The sequence below is a fragment of the Symsagittifera roscoffensis genome, chromosome 7 (assembly GCF_963678635.1).
Source record: "Symsagittifera roscoffensis chromosome 7, txSymRosc1.1, whole genome shotgun sequence".
In the NCBI taxonomy this organism is placed as follows: Eukaryota; Metazoa; Xenacoelomorpha; order Acoela; family Convolutidae; genus Symsagittifera; species Symsagittifera roscoffensis.
Window position 1 is genome coordinate 36,646,613 of NC_087068.1, and position 18,961 is coordinate 36,665,573.

An 18,961-nucleotide genomic window follows, 5' to 3' on the forward strand; every position below is an offset into this window, starting at 1 on the left:
AAATATGGTATATTTGCAAGTGAACGCAAGAAAATGAAATCTTCAGAGAGTTCATTTTTGTTAATTGAAAACGGAACCTGCCTTCATTCCATTAATCGATTAAATTTGAATTGAAAAACAAAAGATTGCCAACCTCGAAAAGTCAAATTTGAGTATCAAGACTACCTTCATCTTGACTATGTTCATTGACACCTAATAAATTGAACTAAAATGAAAAACGACGGCAACATTTGCAAAGGAAGGTATTGAAGGAAAAATAAACTGTGATACGTTTGATCAAAAATAAAATTAACTAGCAGCTAGCAACTCTAATCATTGAAATTCCGGAATTGTGCTTTTGGTGATAATAAATCAGTTACTGATATCTCTCCTGAAGAATCAAAATAAATTAATTCGTTAGCGACCGAAAAAGAAATTTAATTATCTCTTTCTGTCGCTTAATTTTTGCAGGTACTTGAAGTCTAGTATAGCACTTCAAATTACAGCAATAATTTGAAATCAAGATAACCATTTTCCCATTCTCATGGTTAATTGTAGTTTTTACTTGACCAGTTAGCACTAAGATAGCACTAAGTTCAAATGTTTATCTATTTTCACGACAACAACTGTATGGGTCTAGTAGAAAAAGACAGTGAAGTTAGGCGCTATTGCACTTTGATAATTAATATCAATTTTCTTTTTTAATCAAATTTTCTAGATCATACAGTCATTGGCGGCTCTTGTCACATGTATAATCAACAACACTTCGAGAGTAAGGAGCGAGTGAGAGGGCAAAGCTGAAGGATCAAGGCGGGGGATTGGGACTGGTTTGGAGTAGCATCTCGATGGTGCGACAAACTAAGGGGAAGTTGCGCTTCTCCACGATATCATAAGGGGAGCAGATCTTGTTCTGGGGAAGACCGGCGGCAACACATGCGTCTACGAAATGAATAGCATTCTGCAGTCGCGTCTTCACCAGCAGAGGACCCTTAAATGCACACTAACTTAACTTTTAGCAGCAATATCCGAAATACAGTAAAAATTGCAATCAAAAGCACTACTAGAACAAACCGAACATTAAGAACTCTGAACGATCTATCGAGGACCTTCTTTGCATGATAGCGAATACCCTGAGATCTAATCGCTTTTATACTTCTCATCCAACTTAAAAATGCAATAACATAAATACACTGATTCACACTGAGTGCACGCAGAAAGCTTTAATCAGACATACTGATTCCAAAGAAATGAATACTTAAGAAACAACCGATGCGCATTTTTATAGCTATCTCGGTTTCTAATATCTCAGATACTTTAAGCGCCTCACAAGTTCATGTTCGGAATAGACAAGAAGAGGAAAGCAATAACTGATAACTATCGCCTAAACACGATCACATTGAGCTAACACAGAATACTTCAGCAATTAAGGACCACGACTCGGATAACACGAAACCATGACTTAGTGAGTGAAAAAATCATTCACCCGAGTTTTCACGAGCAAAACGAAAAAAAAAAGTGGGTGAAATTGGCTATATCTGAGCCAACAACTTTCTGGAATAACTTTCTGGGCTGTCGCTTTCATGAAGTTCCTAGTTGCCCAGTTATTTCACCATTCACTCGTTATCAGCTGACTTACTTGTTGAGTTTGGTGCTGTCTGATGTTTTGTACTTGTGCATTAGGTATGCCGAGTGCGTTAATGAAGTTGCAGAGATGGACTCCATCTGAGAGGGAATCCTGCAGATCACTCTCCAATCTCACTCCCAGAATACTCTCTAACACCTACACACAACAATCAACTATTGCAGACATAATTTCTCACAGTTCATCCTTACGTTTATTCTTATTGTTTGTACCATTTCAAAATACCCTAGCCCAGAAAAACTGAATAAGCTGGCGAAGCAAGTTCATTTTGCAATTCTGGTAACTAGATTCCCAAATTTCGACAGACGCTACCTTAGACCCTAGATGGGTGCCAAACGATAAAGCTATGCTCGGCAAAACCTTCACGAAACAGCATGCATAATTCTATACTGGCCTTTCAGACAATTTGGCAAAAGAGCGTGACCTTTCGTTCATCTTTGTTTTGTTTTGTTTTGTTTTCTTCTACAGGACTTCAGTATATCACGTTGTTTTCTTTAATCTATTATGATTCAGCACATGTCACCATCCACACACTTTCATTCTTACATGCCAAACACATTTCTGTGCCTCAAGGAACCACAACCAATTTTCAGGCTTAATAGCATTTATTGAGACATGTGAGGCTTTATTAGACGATACCCTACAAGCTGTCAGATTAAATATTACAAAATGACCACAATTTTCCATTCCCAGTCTCAGAGGACGATTACAATAAAAGCAACAGCATTTCAACAGACAAAGCAATTTTCCATAAAGGTGATGAAATATTTCTTTTCTTGTCTCTTACCTTAATTACATTTCAGCTTAAATCAAATGACAAGCATCTACTAAGTCTAACCAAGATAAGGGGATGATATTGGAGTAGTCTAGTAGTGTATTAGTAACATATCTTACCATGCTGCCTAAAACAAGAACAAACTGTGTGATCATCACATCAGGAGGAAAAGCGTCAGGAGTCAACATTGAAAACAGTCAAGGCAAACAAGGCAAAATGTGAACGTAGACAGTGAAAACAGGAAAGTGAGAAAAATACAGCATTTCTAATTCATTTAACAAGAAAACATCGCACAAAGAGAAGGCTGAAGCTCATTATACTGTTTAGTATTCAGGCGTTTGAGAAGCTGCAAGCGTTAATAGCTGCTAGCAGACCTCAATCTAGCCATTCGAATAAGCACGAATTATTATGAAACTCAAGCAAATCTTATTGTTGCCAAGAGCACTTTTAACGACTAAGTCCCGGTGGGTACTGAATCCCAAAGAATTGATGAATTCAATGACACAGCAAGCCTTCAAGTAAAAAAAATTGCTGACTTTTACATATCAACCGTCCATCACCCCGCCCCGTCTTGCTAGCAAACTACTGAAATTGTTGAGAAAAACTGAAAAACTTTTAGCTAAAATTGGCAATTTATCAAAGATGTAATTTATGTAGATATAAAGACTTGTATCGAAATCAAACAACCAATTTATTTCGCTGGGAAATCTGAAAATTAAATTCCATTTTCAGAAATAGAAGTCGATAACGTTTTTCGTGAGCTTTACACTTTTAAATGTTGAATCTGAGCCAATAATCAAATTTCTGACGCAGCAAATACGAAGTAACGCGAAAATATCAAGCTATCAGTTAAAATATCCAAAAAAACGGCTCTATGCCGTTTTTTTGGATATTGTGAGAAAGCCTAAACTATACAATAGACAGATCAAAAATGCAACGAGAATGCTAACTTAAATATATAAAAACATTTTCCATCATTTTCCATATAAAAACGTTTGATTGAAAAATCCTGAAAAAAAAAACGAATGAGCATGAAATCTAGAGCGTTTATCAACTCGATCAATCTGCAACACAACTGCAACAAAACAGAGTAGCTAAAACTTTAACAAACCGTCAACTAGCAGCCGTCAAAAAATAAGACGAAAGACTACTTCGAGAAAACCGTTTTTTAAAAGGTCGGACAAAAATTAGATTTACCAAATATTAATAAGTTTCTCTCGATTTGTCTTGCATGGCTTTAATTTGGAGGAAAAAGTTTCAGGAAAAAAACTTTCAACAACCTTCCTCGTGATAATAGAAACCAAACTGGAAAGCCTCTATGTAGACAAAGTCTTTCTTTATAGTGTTACATCCGCTTTTAATTCAAATTGAGAAAGTTGATTCCCGCGAAGGTAAAAATATGAACAACAAATAGGCAAAACCAAAATGACTTACTTATTTTAATTTAAAATTTGATTCGACTTAGGAACACAACCGAGTTGCCCCTCATTTCAGCTACGTCACGCAGCTTATCTTGTTACACAGAGGCGAAGCCGAACTTCGCACCTCTTGCAATACCAGATAATATAACTTAGCAGGCTAGCGAACAGAAAATGGGATGGAAGCCACAAGGTCGGTTAAAAAAACTACGCCTCTAAAAAAATTATTCGAAAAATATCGAGAACCACAATATCCAGCGTTTACATAAGCATTCGAAAAAATTATCAAGGGGTAGCTCAATCAAAAATTTTTGCTTAGATGCAAGTTAAACAGAACACAAAGTTAGTCATGGAAAAAGTTTAAATATAAAGATTTAAAACACAAAGGTGAAGTTGCACTTCGCATACACAAGCAAAAACATGACCGATAACGCTACTTGGATGTTTTTAATGAACTTTTTCGTATACTAGTTACAATGGATCCGCTCTATAAATTGATGCATGTTAATTGAATTTTTTTCTCGAATTGGCTGGTACTGCTAATGCGTCATAATTGGCGTGCGTCACTGTGGAAATTTTGTAGACTCTAAGTTTTACTCATTCAGTTTTTCCCAGTACCGTTATCGGTCATGTTTTTGCTTGAGTAAAACTTTGAGCCTACAAAAATTCTTCAGTGACGCACGCATTAGCAACAGCAGTCAATTCGAAAAAAATACCAATTAACATGCCTCAATTTATAGAGCGGACGCATTTTAACTAGTATACGAAAAAGTTCATTAAAAACATCCGACCCTGCCCAGGTTCGAATCCTATTATTTTGTTGCGGGTCTTCTTCCCTAACTCTACGCTACAGATCCACGATACCTTGAAGCTAAAGTGCTATTTGTAATATAACAGCCTGCGTAATATCCTTAGCATTGGCTGTACTTCATAGCTGGTTATTGATCAAAATAAACACTTTCAAAAGGAACACATTTTGTCGCAACAATAATGTCGACTTAGCTTTAAAAAGAGAGTTCATACTATAACACAAGCTTTGCTTGTGTAATAAAGCGAAACAATTTCAACCGAATAACTGTTTCAAGCGAACGAATTTAGAACAAATTTTGCAACGCTAGAAGTGTGCCAAAGTATATGAGAAATTCGAAACTAATTGTCTGTTAAAAGTTGTCTATATTGAAAAAAGTATGCATTCCTATCTGCTAACACTAAATTGCACGCGTAAAAACTTTAATTTCTTGTCTTATATTCAAGCCATGCAATTACTAAGTCGAAGCTGCACGTATCAAACACATGCAAAAATATTGCAAGCGAGAGCTTTAAATGCATGAGATGGTTAACTTTGAGAAAAAAAACTTCGAAAAATGCATTCTATGTGACTCCAGTCCCATCTTGCAGTAAGAGTCTAATTAAATTTAGCCTTTCATTAAGCGGAAAAAACAGATACTATTAAAAAACCAAGGCTTAATTGCTATGCAGCAACGTGAAACTTATGTTTCAACCTATGCTTGGTACGGAACCGGTCTATCAAAGGTTTCTTTTTTAATACGCAAGCAGAAAATGCAAACGCGAGCTGAATAAAAAACAAGATAAAAAATTAGGTTCAGGATTCGATACCCGCTTCTAAATAAAAGTGGACAAATGGTAGGTCGATTTTTTTACCCGGAATATTTACCGTTTGAAAAAAGACAGGTCCTAATCAGATTCAAACCTATGACCTTTGCCGTCCCAGGCGTGTTCTTGACCTTCATGCTAAGTGTGCAGAAGACACTAAGAAATTTGAATTCATTATGAGTCAATCAAGTTACCACCAAGAGCTCAGATGAGTCCTGTAAACTAAGTTATTTACGGGAAAAAAGTCCAGTACCCGATTGCAATACCCTTACTTATCGCAAAAGTAATCACTAAGTCATGCATGTTGGGTTATAAAAATTCAACTCGTAATAAAATGGTGTTTTTAAATTAGGCTTCGACCAATGCTCAGTAGGAAACTGGTCCACTTATCTTTTTCCAACCAGTTGTCATAGAAATAATGGCCGACAAATTTGATAACTTTTGGATATTATTTTACCGTATTAAGCAGCTTGGCGCTCATGAAAAACGCGGTTCGACGAATAAAGCTGTTTAAGTCTGATTCTGTCCATTTAATTTCTTTAACTCAATATTTCATACTATCTCCTGATTTGGGCTTGAATAAACTGGCCTTCTTTTCGGTAACTACTTGTGAGCGCAGCTTATAAATTTTATTTGAATGGCTGGTCGAGCAAATCATTGCTAACTAAAACATACAGTACATTCGAGGGGACATTATGGCCCACCTGCTTGAGCGATTTCAAAGCGCGGCGTTCATCTTTGAAATTGAGTGCCTGTCTGCGTGCAGTTATTTTTCCCGCCTCGGCTGATGCCGGCACGTAGCTGGACCGGGAAGGGTCAGATGATATGGAAATTGATGAGTCACTAGAGGAGGGACTCAGGGTGCTTTCGTGACGCTCCACCGTGTCCTCAATACAGATGACTGCAGTCTGTGGTGTGAAGGTAGATGCTGATGTTTTCACACTTTGAACACCTACTGATGATGTTTGACTCTGCCAGCTAAGTCCATTTTGAGCATCACTTTTATTAGTTTGTTTCGCAGTAGGCCAAGCTAAAGAGACAGGTTAGTTTTCTATCACTTCTAAAACAGATTTTTAGCTCATGAAAACAATTTTTCGACTAAGGTAGCACTTTGCCTTCAAACGTATTGACGCAATGTATGAATCCATTAGAAGAATTGCAGCCTGTTTGTTAATGCTGGAAATTTATTGCAGACAAAGTGATTTACCTAATCTAGTTTGCTGATCATTTAGGCGGTTGGCTGGATTTGTCCAAGTATCTTTTTCGTTTTCAATCTGAAACAGACAAAAGAATCATTTTAACAAAACGATCATAATAAATCTGCTCAAAGCTTGAGAAAAACAGTTAAATTACAGTAACAAGTCAGTAAACATTGATTCATCGATTCAATCGAACACATCTAGAAAAGCTGGTCGATAGGAAACAACAAGCGGCCCGCCCCTATATAAACAGTGAACTCTATTCCTATAGCTACAAGTGATTCTCCTGGTAACAAAAAGCATCCGATGCGATCAACAGGCCTAACAAGCTTTATTTTTACAAGCTTTAACGCAATATTTCTGGCAAGAGCAAGAGCCGCAGAATAGATGGTATTCATCGATCAGCAGGAGTATAAACACATTCGAAATTAAGATGAAGATGGTGAGTTCTGTTTGAAGCTTAAGAACTTACAATTCGCGTGACAACACAATGCGATTCTTGGATAAAATCATTGCTTCCTGCCATAAAAGCTGGGCTTGAAAGTCGTTTCGGATCGCACGAGGTCGATCTTGTCTTAACCGGAAACTTCGGTGGGAGAACTTGCACTGCGACGCTTTGTATATTGTTCGGTCTCATTGGTGATTGATACCGACGTGCATTCGCCACTGCAGCTTGGCTTGGTTTCGGGGCTGGTTTGGGCGGGATTGCGCGTGACAAAGATGAGGAGGAATTGTAGTTGTTATAACTGTTATTAGAGTTATTGTAGTGAGGAGAGAGATGACCGCCATTATTGCTGATATGTTGGGAGTAGGAAGCGACAAAGGAGTTGTTCTGTTTCAATGTATTAGCAGTTGCAAGGTATCCCTGTAGTACACTGTATGTTCCTTGTTGTTGTTGTAGTTGAATACACCCTGGCACACTTCGTTGTTTTCCGAGTGGAGTTCTGTTATAAGCCTCGTGTTTAGACGAAGAAGGAGAATTGTAAGAAGTAGCTGTTTGTCTTTTGTAGTTAGTGGGTGGGGTGTTCGCAATTGAGTTATCAGACTGAAGGGGTGGGGAGTGAAGGGTTAATGTGTCACAGTCGAATACAATCTACACAAGACAAAGCAGACAAGCAGTTGTGGTGATTAATATGATTACAGTCAAGTATCAGTTGTTAGTGAAAAGCAGTTAAATTGAAAATCACTTCAAGCATTTTAATTGCAAATAAATCGATAGTTTAATACTAATTTAAGCAAAATTACTAATTTTAAAATTGCTTCTGTATTCAAATTTTGTCCTTTCCCTAATTGAAATTATGAAAAAAAAAATTAAAAATTCTACCGACAAACATTCGAAGACAAAGATGGTCTTTCATAACAGATTGTGAACTGCAAGTTTCAAATTTTCGACCGCAAACACTCACCGGACATTTTCTTTCTTCATTGTATGGAACTGCTTCACAAGTAGTCTGTTCTGTTTTCCTCGCATCAAGCGTCCCGTTTTCCGGCGTTTCACTGAAGCTGAGAGCATTCGATCTTCTTCTGATAGATGCCAAGATAGCCTCTTCTTCCCCCTCATCCTGGTCATCGTCGTCATCAAAGTTCTCGAAGTCGGCCAAGTTGATTTCGTCTCGTGCATTCCGACTGCGCACATCTCCATGTCCATTCACTGTCACCAGATTCTTGTGCAGAGGATTTTGGCTAAAACGAGTTATTCTGTGACAAAGTTCAAAGCACGATCTGCATCAATTACCCAATTTTTAATATGCGCAGGTATTCAAACATGCAATACTCAAATACTTGAAACAAACCGAAATAATAGCCTTTCAGTCAGAAAAAACTAACTAATTCACGGTCAAAATAGAACCCTACCGCACAGGTGAATTTTCATTGCTGGCATCTGTCAACGTCGAAGAAGTGGAATCTACACTGTCATGCGAGGATCTGTTGATCGCCTTGTGATTTGAAGCAGGAGAGGGCATCGATACCCTGCGCGATACATTATCTTTGGATATAATCGGATGTTGGGTATTTTGTGTCGTGGAATGGTCCACCTTGTGTTTGGAATGAATTTGAGCACTTTCAAAGCTATTTGACCGTTCTGTAGATTTGATACGGGTTGCCTGGCTGTGTTGTAAAACTTGGCAATCAACCGCACTGTACTTCCTGAAACAGATCTATGGTTCTATCTATTTGCAAATGACACAGCAAATGAGCTTTCTCTTAATATGAAAGACTCAATTAAACATAGCATACCCTCATCTGAGATAGATGACACTTTTCCCAATATCTCCCAGTTAAAATCTCGAAACAGAAAACTTTATCCAATTATCAAATTCTAAAACTTTTGCGCTTCATACCGAGCGACCTTACTCTAATTTCGATATCATTAATTAACTTCTGAAATAGCTCTTGAAAAATCGCTTATAATTTTTCATAAGCTCAACCTAAACAAACCTCGGAACTTCTGTCTTCAAGTTGCTGGCTGCATTGTTCGCATGAACAACAGCAGCTGTCAGTTGATTAGAGCTCGGGGGTCCGTTGCTGAGACTGTTTGACCTGGTAGTCTTCGTGACGTGGCCTTGGGATGGAAATGATCTGCTGGCCCATGCATTGCGCACTAAGCTGCCCTCACTCTCACTCGTCTGGTAGCCAGAGTCACGACTCGAGTTTTTTGCGCCATTTGCACTGAAGCCCCCATGCGAAGCACTACAAACGCAACACATACTAACTTAAAATAAAATTAAAGCAAAATCACCATTTACCAAAAACGAATCTTTTAAACAAAACTGAGAACTACCAGGATTCGTTCAAAGCACCCATTGGTGATAGACATAAATTTGGATTTCTTTGTGTCTTCTTCCATATGTAATCTAGCCAGTTTCGATTTGAGTGTTTCGCTGAGATAGATAATTTCCTAACTTGATTTTTCAGTAGGATAATTCAAATCCATCTTTCACTAACCCGAAATTGAATGAAGGCTGTGTGTTGTTAGGGTTGGCACTACTGTTAGTAGTGTTCGGATGCATGAGCAGTCCCAATTTGACTCTTTCAGTGACCTCCTGTTTGGAGAGATAGTTTAGCACGTGTGTCCTGCCTCTCCTCGCGATATGTAAAGGGGGTGAGTCTAGAGGGTTGTCGTGAACGGATAGTTCCTTCAGACACACTCGCATGCGAGTCAAGGACAGGGGTAGATGTCGCAATCTGTTTACAGATATGTCCAGTGTGTGCAGTTCCAGCTTACCCAATTCTGAAACACAATTGTCTGGAGACTATATTTCAAAAAATATACTTAGAAAACTGCGGTTGTAAACATACGGGTTAAACAAATTACGATAATAGGGCCTATTAAAAAGGAGCTCAGGAGCTTGAATGAAAGAAAGTTAGGAGCTTGAATGAAGTTACTCAAAAACGCTTCGCCAAAATAAAAAAACGGCGTGGGGGTAGAAACAGGTTGTTTTCAAATAAACAGAGCCAACAGAAAGCTGAAAAATGTCAATTCACTCGATTCAATAAGATGGCAAAAAGGCCGACTTTTAAAAAAACGTGAAGAAACAAATATTTCATCTCAATTAATCCAATTCAAAAAACTTGGACGAATAAATATTTTTCTACTGGAAATTCTTATAACAAAAATCAACTTTTGAAACTCAAAGACAATCTCGTTTTCTCGACATTTGAACTTTCGGTATTGAAGAGCGTAACTTGGCTTCCTTTTAGCAAATTAATATCAATTGAAATTAAAAATCAGAAGTCAAACCACCAATAATCAAATTTGAGCGTGAACAACTATTAAGACTTTTCTTTAAAAATCAAGAAAAACAAGACGGCCTTAATATTTGTCTTCATCTCGTTCATTAATACAAAAGAGTTAAAGTGTAGGTAAACACCTCTAACATGTTTCTACAGCCCTATTTTATTTGAATTTTCCAAAAATCGTACCTTCCGGCAGAGTTCTCAATGCATTCTGTCTGAGATTGAGACACCTGAGAGCACTCAGTCTGCAGATCTCATCTGGCAGAGTGGTGATCTCGTTGTGACTCACATCCTAAACAAACCCACATGTTCAACAGTTCAAATAGATTTATTGGATTTTTATAGAAAAATGTTTCCGAAAAGTAATCCAGGCAATCACAGGTGTCATTGCTCCGCTCTACAATTTAAGATTCGCTCTGCAACTCAAGCTTTATTCTGAAGTTCGAGAAGTCATCTCAATCGTATATCTTCCACGAGGGAGATTTTGTATTTGCTCGCAAAAGAAATATAAAAAAAACACTAACCAGTTTCTCGAGGTGAGTCAGTCTAGCGATATGTGGCGTCACTGACGCAATATTATTGCTGCATAAAATTAAAATCTTCAGTCTCGAAATTCTGGATAAGGCCTCTGGCAATTCAGTCAAAAGATTACAGCTGAAACAGAATAATCAGCTTATTGATTAAGTTTCATTATACAAAACATTTATTAGATCGAAACTTACCTAAGATTGAGAAATTGAAGGTGCACTAGGTTAGAGACGAAAGGCGAAATACTACGAATAGAGTTCTTTTCGCAGTTGAGTCCGTTCAGAGACATAAGTTTACAGAGCCCATCGCCCAGTTCGGAGAGACAATTTTTTGATATGTCTGAAACAGCATCATGTTCGCAGCAAAAAATTGGGTACAGCATACAATGTAAACAATGCAATTGCCATTTGAGCATTTTCAATTTCCGCCATTATGTTAGCAAAATTTTTCACGGAAAAAGTCTAAACGATTTCAATAGCCTTGCTAATCGCAAAGGTAAAGATGACTCATCGCACTTACCGACAAATCTAGTATCGCTGAGTTTGTCACCAGCAGCGAAGTAGACTTCATTTGGCACAGCGGAGAGAGACCTGTTGGCGAGAGCGAGCACCGAAGAGTCCTCTGCCTCTGAGATCTTCTTGTTAATCGGGATCATCACTAGAGGCGCAGAGGAGGACAATGTACCCTGCTGCCCGTGGCCCAACCTCATCCCGTAACCTGTTCAACACAGAGGAGAAGTCACAATTCGCAAGAACAAACAAAAACAATGAATCACCCAAAAAAGTTTCAAGATGATTTTGACCCAACGATGACGCTCAATACTCTCAGAACTTTGCTCAGATTTTAATCTAAGTACATAAATACTGCCACTCATTCGAAATAAAACATAAGCAGACAAATAGACAAATATGCCGATAATTTTTTTGAAACGGTTATTTCCTAGAAGAAAAAAAACAAGTCCAGTCAGATTCGGACCCAGACCTTTGCCGTCCCAGGCGCATTCGTTACCTCCAGACCAAGTATGACGGAGACGCAAAGAAATTTGAATTTTTTATGACCTGAACATAAATTCACCATTTGTAATTTTGACCATTCTGTGAACAACGTTAGCAACTGATTGCAATACCCATTCTAATCTTTGTTGTTATTCTAGTATTTTAAGGTCCTACTTAGCAGCTATGCCATAGACCAGGACAGTACATTAAACAGAACAGTTAACCTGAAAAAAGCCTACATTCTGATTTGATCCACTTGCTAATTGGGAGCTTAATCCAATCACAAGTTTCTACTGCCTTTATCAATACAACCGATATCCTAGGAGTACTGAAGTGAAACTATTCTAACCTTGTATTGTGCTTGTGCTATGCGGCACATTGGACGCTGAGGATGTTAAAGGCGGAGACAGAAGGGAAGTGCCTGGGTTAGAGAGATTGGTGGGTCGTACAGCGCCCAGCGATGGCAACCGGGGTCCGTCTTCGAGTAAGGCCATGATTTCTTCTCATGTCAGTCAGCATAGACACGCGATTTGATCACATTGGTATCTACACACATCTCACTTTTCCTCATCATAACTTTTCTGAAAATTGTAACAATAAAACTGGTGTAACAAGAAAATTTTGACCGGAAACGCGCGCCCAGAAACGCATTTTTTTTTCCTCAAAAAGTTTCCAACAAAGGCCCAAAAACGGAATTTATGACCTGCCTTTTTGCCTGTGACGCAGAAAATTTTGTCTTAAGAGCAGTTGACAAAAATTTCGATAATTTTTTGAAAAATTCCCCACGAGAAAATCGTAGATCCGCCCATGCTCATTCGTCCATTCCAAGCCAAACGCCAAAGAGCCTGGCAGAACATGGATGCCTGCATCATAGATACAGGTGGCAACACTATTTTATTAGGCCGATTGAGCGTATGCCATTTAAGTCCCCATACTAGGAGACATGGATAAAAAAACGTGGCCTCGCAATATAGCCCCACTTGCTGAATGATACCAACCCAATTTGAAAAATTCAAGCTCCACTTGTTTAAAGACACTGACCCAGTTTAAAAAAAATGGTGAAGTAAGTTACTTTTTATTCCGCTGGAAACTAACTTAAAAACAAAAAGTGAAGAGCAAACTTTTAATCCATTTCCACTTTTGTTCTCGGAAATCATAACTTGAACTCTTGTTGGAATATCAATTTTGTCGAACGGTTCCTTAAGTGTCGAACGGTTCCTTAAGTGTGCCTTCTAATTTAGCCGAAAAAGGAGCAATTTAAAAATCTGCCTAGACATTTTCGAAAATTGATTTGATTCGAACTTTTTTGAAAAGCTCAAGAACTCAATTACTATTCAACAAATTCTTGAAGAAATAAAATTAGGTAGACGCTGAATAAGCCATAAATTTTGAGTATTATGCGAGATTGAATCCCAAAGTTCCGGAAATGACTGCTTTTGGGGCGGAAATGACTGTTTTATAGGCGGAAGTTTCTGAGGCGGAAATAGCTGGTCACGTAATTTCACTACTTTAGAATTATCTGCTGATGGAAACGAGAATTTTGAAAATTGGTTGAATATAACAAAGTATAGTCAGCACTCGTAGACTTTAGCGCGACTAGACGCGCAAGTGAACCTTAAAAAATTAGAATGCGGCCAAACACCTTTCACAAAATGCATAGCCAACAGACAGTTGGAAAAGAGTCAATGAACGCAAGTAAACTTACTTGTTTTTTTTGAAACTTTCGAGTTTCAAAGAAGAAAATAAATGCCCTTAAAGCTCATTGAATTTCTGGAACAATTTACGATTGGCGTTTTTAAAATAAAACCAACCCATTTTGAAAAAAAAACGATCAATAAAACAAAATTTTTTAGTTCGCTGGAAACTAAATACCACTTACGAAACTAGAAGACGATCACGTTTCTCGTGGTCTTTACATTTTAGCTGTTCGAAAGTGCAATTTGTCTTTCTTTTAACAAAAAAGATTAAGTAAACTTACAACGAAATCAAAACTCAAACCACAAAAAAAAAAATTTGAGCTTGAACAAATTTCGAGACTTTCCCTCATAAAAACTGACATGTTTTTTCAAAAACCTTCAACTTTTGAATTTCGAAGAAAAAAAGATGGACTTATAGCTCTTTGAATTTGTAGAACAATTTATGATGGACACTTTGTTGAAATTAACCCAATTTGAGAAAAATGGATCAATAGGCAAAACTATTATTTCGCTGAGAAATCTGATTATTAATTTCTTTTCGCTTTTTTAATTAAGAGTGAAACAAATCATCCGTACACTGTTTCGATAAATTTGCTAAAAAATGGTTTACAGCGAGAAAAATTAAAATGTCAACTTTTTCGCACTAAAACTAATTACAATTTATCATATCTTTATTTAATTCTTTTTGTTTTCGAAGAGGACGAAAACTGATTCTTAAAATTCCAAAAACTAAAAAAGGCTTCAAATAGGAAAATTCATTAGCAGTATTTAGCAGACAAGTTAAATTTCTAGCCCAAAAGTCATGGGCAACATGGGTTCATTTCTTGAAAAACGAGTGATTTTCTCATAAACGTCGTTGACTGAAAATCTAATTATTGCTTCAAACTTGCTCGTGACGAGTGTACAAAAAAAACATATTTCGCGATCACAACCGAAGAGCAATGAGATGCACAAAAATTTGAGGAAAAAAATAAACAGCAGACATCTGGAAAAATGTCAATGAACACTTGGAAGCAGAACAAAATACCATTTTTTAAAAATACATCACACCTTTAATTTAGTGAACATTTTATGATTCAGTATTTTGATACACAGGCAAAGCAAAATTTTGCCCTACTAGCAATACATCACAAACATTTCACTGCAATTTAGTAGACAGAAAAGTAGACGAAATCTATCAAACAGAACATTCATTAAAAAAATTGAAAAAAGACAATCTCTACCAAATTTTTCAGAAACAAAATTTTTATTAGAGCAAACAAAATTTTTTATAAACTATTACCAAAAAAAACTAGAAAGCTTTAAACTCGAGATTTTTCAAATCGACTCAAGCTAAAGCACAAACGCATGAAAATCTATTGCCACCCTCGAAACAGGTCATTACGCCGCTTTTAAGCTCGCTAGTGTAAACACATTGGATAAAAGAATTTAAGACGAAGAGCCTTGAACCGCAAATGATACAGAATCGTATCTATTGAATTGACAAATTACTGAAATAAATCAAAACTATATTCAGTTCTAGGAAAACCAATTTCAATCTGACAAAAACTTCAGGCTGTGCAAACACAGCCGATAAAATCAAGCACGCTTATGATAGATTAACATTGATTTTTCCGGGAAAAAAACTCTTTCATAACAGTTTGACAAATTGACAAATTTATTTTAAAATTCGAAATTTTAGTGTCAGCACGTAAATGAAGCTGCGAATTGAAAAAAAATTTTGGAAACTGCGCTTTTTAACTTTTCTCCTCCAATCAAGCATTTCTATTATTTGAGGGTGGAACTTGCCTTCCATTAAGCAAATGAAATTGAGGTTAACTCAGAAAGAAATCAGAAGTAAAGCGCGAAAAGCCAACCTTCAGCAATAAAAACTGGAAAACAGAGGCAACAGAAAGCCTCGCATTGCTTAAGATACAAATAAATAAGCCAATGCCAATGTTAAGGATAAAAATTCATATTTTTCAAAAATTTCGAAGCATTCGCAAAATCATTGGCAAAAATTTGGATCAATAGGTACCTTTTATTCCGTTTAAAAATCCGAATAGTTGAATTCACTTCCGAAACTAAGTCATTCACGTTTCCACGCCAAATAATATTTCTTTTTTCGTTATTGAAGAGTGCATTTTGACTTCCTTTTAGCTTGAAAACTTGAAGAAAAAAATCAATCCACAAAAAAAAAGATTTGAGCGGGATCAAATTTTACGCGGAGGCTGAGCTGCAGCCATCACTCACAAAATATTAAAAACAAAAAGAAAACAAAATTTTTTAAAATGTCGAAAAAATAGGTCTACCAAAATGTTCGTATATCTCGACAAAAGTTCATTCTAGGCAAACAAGCCAAGCAAAACAAAACATTTGATTATTAATTTAGCAACGGAACAAAAAGCACGAAGAGGAAACAAGACCATCAATCTTTGAGCCGAAAAGTTCAAAAAATTTGAATATATAAAAACTTTGAAGTTTTAATCCCTCCTGAAACTACAATTAACAACACTTGCACTTGCGACCACGATGCAAGTTGTTAACAGCACAAGCAAAACCCGCGATGAAGTAACTAGGCCGACAAAACTTGAGCAGAAAAACGAAAGTCCGGCAAATCAAAAGCGACCACGTTTTTACCTCTAGGCAAAATGAGAACGAGCCTGGAAGTTGTTAAGGCTCAATAATAAAGCAAGTAAGATTTGTAAGAAAGAAAGTTGTTCACGGGAAAAAAGTCTAGTTCCAGGAAACATTTTCGCCTGCAAAACAAGATTCGTTTGTGAAAATCAGAATCTCCCAATAAATGTCTAGCAAATTCATTCAAGCTCACAGGTTTCTTTTGAAAACAGAGAAAGGGAGTTGCAATTACTGTAAACGTGGTTCAAAAGTGTTGCCACCATATTTCGCAATTTCATTTTGCTCAATAAATTAAATTTGGTATTAAATGATCACTTGTAATTTTTATTTTTGTTGAGGAGTGCACATGCTACTATTACAGCTATGATTAGAGTAGCTATTACAATTAAGGTCAGAACTACAACTCCGACCAGAAGCAAATCGAAGTAGAATTTCAACAGCTCTTCTGTCCCTTTCTTATTTCCATCTTCAGCACAGCCCTTGTACAACTCCTGATGCTCCGGGATTTCCAAGTCAGCTTCCGTAAAGCTCTTGTCTAATATTTTCTTCGAATCTACAAATTCGTCCAATCCTTGACAACAAGTCAGCGGATGACTATAGTTTTGGAAATCTAATAAAAAAAAAATTCAAATCAGGAAAAAATCATCATTAAATTTTATGGTGTTTTGCGCAGGTACAATTATAACATCGTTCAATCAGCTCAAAAAGTCAATCAGCTCAAGAATCCTTTGTAATCGAAAGTTAATAATAAAATTAACCCAAATTGAGAAAACTGCATTAAAACCGCCGGAAATTATTTTGAATAGTTCGTTCATTAACATTCAAAAAAGACCATGCGACAAATTTTCCATGAGTAGCCAGAACTCATTCACCAACTCATCTATAATTCATAAATGCACTCACGGCTTCTTTTCAAAGTTGCAATCAGAAAAAAATTACAACAGCTTAGACAAGGCTCTACTCACTGATTTCCTTAAATTCACAAAAATTTACCTGAACTGCACCATTACAGGAAAATAAAGACATGATTTCAAAACTTTGATCAAATCAAAAAGTCCATGCTGTGGCACCTAAGCCTACAAAGTTAGCAGAAATACGATAGGCGAACAAATTGATCTACTTCCTCTGCGCCAAATCGGATTGACATTTAGCTGGTGCTTGATATGCTAAAATAGTGAGGTGTCCGTCCACAAGATCTCAGGGAACAAAAATTTTTCAGAAAAAAGGATAGCCGGTTCTCGGGCTAGTAGCCCAGAATGTTTCAACCACACTGTTTAAAAAATCCCGTTGAAATGTTTTTTTTTTGGAAAAGATCTATAAAATTAAGTAAATTAATAGAATGAGAGATAAACATAGCTAAAATATTGGTAAAACTAAGGTCAGCTTGCTTGTTAATATTGTCAGAGGTCAGCTGATATTCAGAAATTGTCTAATTGAGACTGCGATCAAAATTCAGGTCAAGGCACGAGGAATTTTGAATTTTTAGTACGAACATTAAGTACAAGGGTTTTAATGCGATACCACGCTTGACTTCCTACAACTTTACTTTGAGTTAGTCAAGATATCGCGTTTTTTATCAAAATTTTGAAAAACTTATACAACATATATTCTTGGAATTTAAATTTTTGCTATTTCTTTTTCTTCAGGGATTAATAGCAAACAAATTGCCTTGAAACTGAAAGTACACAACAAATTGGCAATGCATTCTGAAGCGAAAAAAAGATAGAATGAAAAACTGAGTTTACGCCAGAGGTAGCTTTCTCATAGAGTAAATTCAGATGAGGTACACCGTCTGTTCGTCATCTTATTTTCGGCCGGATAGATTCGTGCAACTTCTTAGTCTAATATCAATCTAAATCTTACTCTTATATGTCCTAGTCTCAATAGGTCTAGTGTATCCTGTTATTTGCGGGTTAGGTTTATGGAACTGGTCCAAAGGAGAACAACTGTCTTATAAGATTTATTCAAATTGTTCTGGTGCTGAAACTACAAGTAGTTTCAGCACTACAAATAATTACCAGTGTTAGTTATGGAATATGATTGGTTAGTTAGTAATATTTTATAGGGATAGTTTAATCAATAATATAATTGGTTATAAATACTAGTTTAGAACTGGTTCCAAAACAATTTGAAAATAGCTGAGAAACTTATAGGACGAGGAATATAAAAAAATGAATAAAAAATAAAGTTCGTTAACCTCATCGTTGGGTTTTATCAGACTATAGTCAAGCTTTCCAATTTCTGCCTGAAAATATGACCTTCAAGTTCCTTCTACGTTTCGATATACTTTTATTTAAAAAAACCAAGATCTTGATCGATCGAATCTTGAGAGCATTTCATCGTTGCAGAGTAGCAAAGAAAAAGGTTCTTGCGTGTGCAATGCTGTGTTATTGAAATAATAGTGAAATTTTCACCTAACTTATTAGAACTAATTTATAAATATTAATGCGGATGATAACTTTTATTTCTGTGTTTTGACCAAGGGTAGACTCTAAATCGGCATAACTTATGACTCTGTCTATCCTCTCCATTGTAGTGCTTGCCTTTGTTGATTTAAAAAACATTGTTCTACTATTTTTGGAATTAAAAAATTCGCTGAAAAAAAAGGCAATAGGAAGAGAGTAAAAAACCTAAGGAAAGAGAAAAAATGATTCATTTAATTTTTAACATTCTTAGCTTCGAATTTCAACAAGCTTTCATGGCGGACTTTTTTTCATAAAACTGATTCAATTAATGAAGACTAGTTCAAAGAGCATATTA

The 18,961-nt window shown here is 36.5% G+C and overlaps 1 protein-coding gene across 4 annotated transcripts; it reads right to left on the reverse strand.

Moving 5' to 3' along the window:
• Positions 1–133: 133 nt before the first annotated feature.
• On the reverse strand, positions 134–12,465 carry LOC134850929 (leucine-rich repeat and calponin homology domain-containing protein 1-like). Of its 4 annotated transcripts, none has more exons than XM_063866746.1 (14): positions 12,238–12,465; positions 11,413–11,610; positions 11,088–11,232; positions 10,890–11,019; positions 10,552–10,657; positions 9,574–9,859; positions 9,067–9,318; positions 8,482–8,775; positions 8,034–8,310; positions 7,100–7,720; positions 6,636–6,702; positions 6,133–6,458; positions 1,616–1,759; positions 134–967 (listed from the first exon to the last, which is right to left on the reverse strand). In XM_063866746.1, the coding sequence occupies exons 1-14, from the start codon at positions 12,380–12,382 to the stop codon at positions 785–787; spliced, it is 3,174 nt and encodes a 1,057-aa protein (XP_063722816.1). In that variant the 5' UTR covers positions 12,383–12,465; the 3' UTR covers positions 134–784. The 4 variants fall into 4 exon arrangements, with proteins under 4 accessions (XP_063722816.1, XP_063722819.1, XP_063722818.1 ...); XM_063866747.1 differs by lacking the exon at positions 134–967 and adding an exon at positions 2,409–2,424 and having other exon boundaries at positions 1,663–1,759; XM_063866749.1 differs by lacking the exon at positions 7,100–7,720.
• Between the last annotated feature and the right edge of the window lie 6,496 nt (positions 12,466–18,961).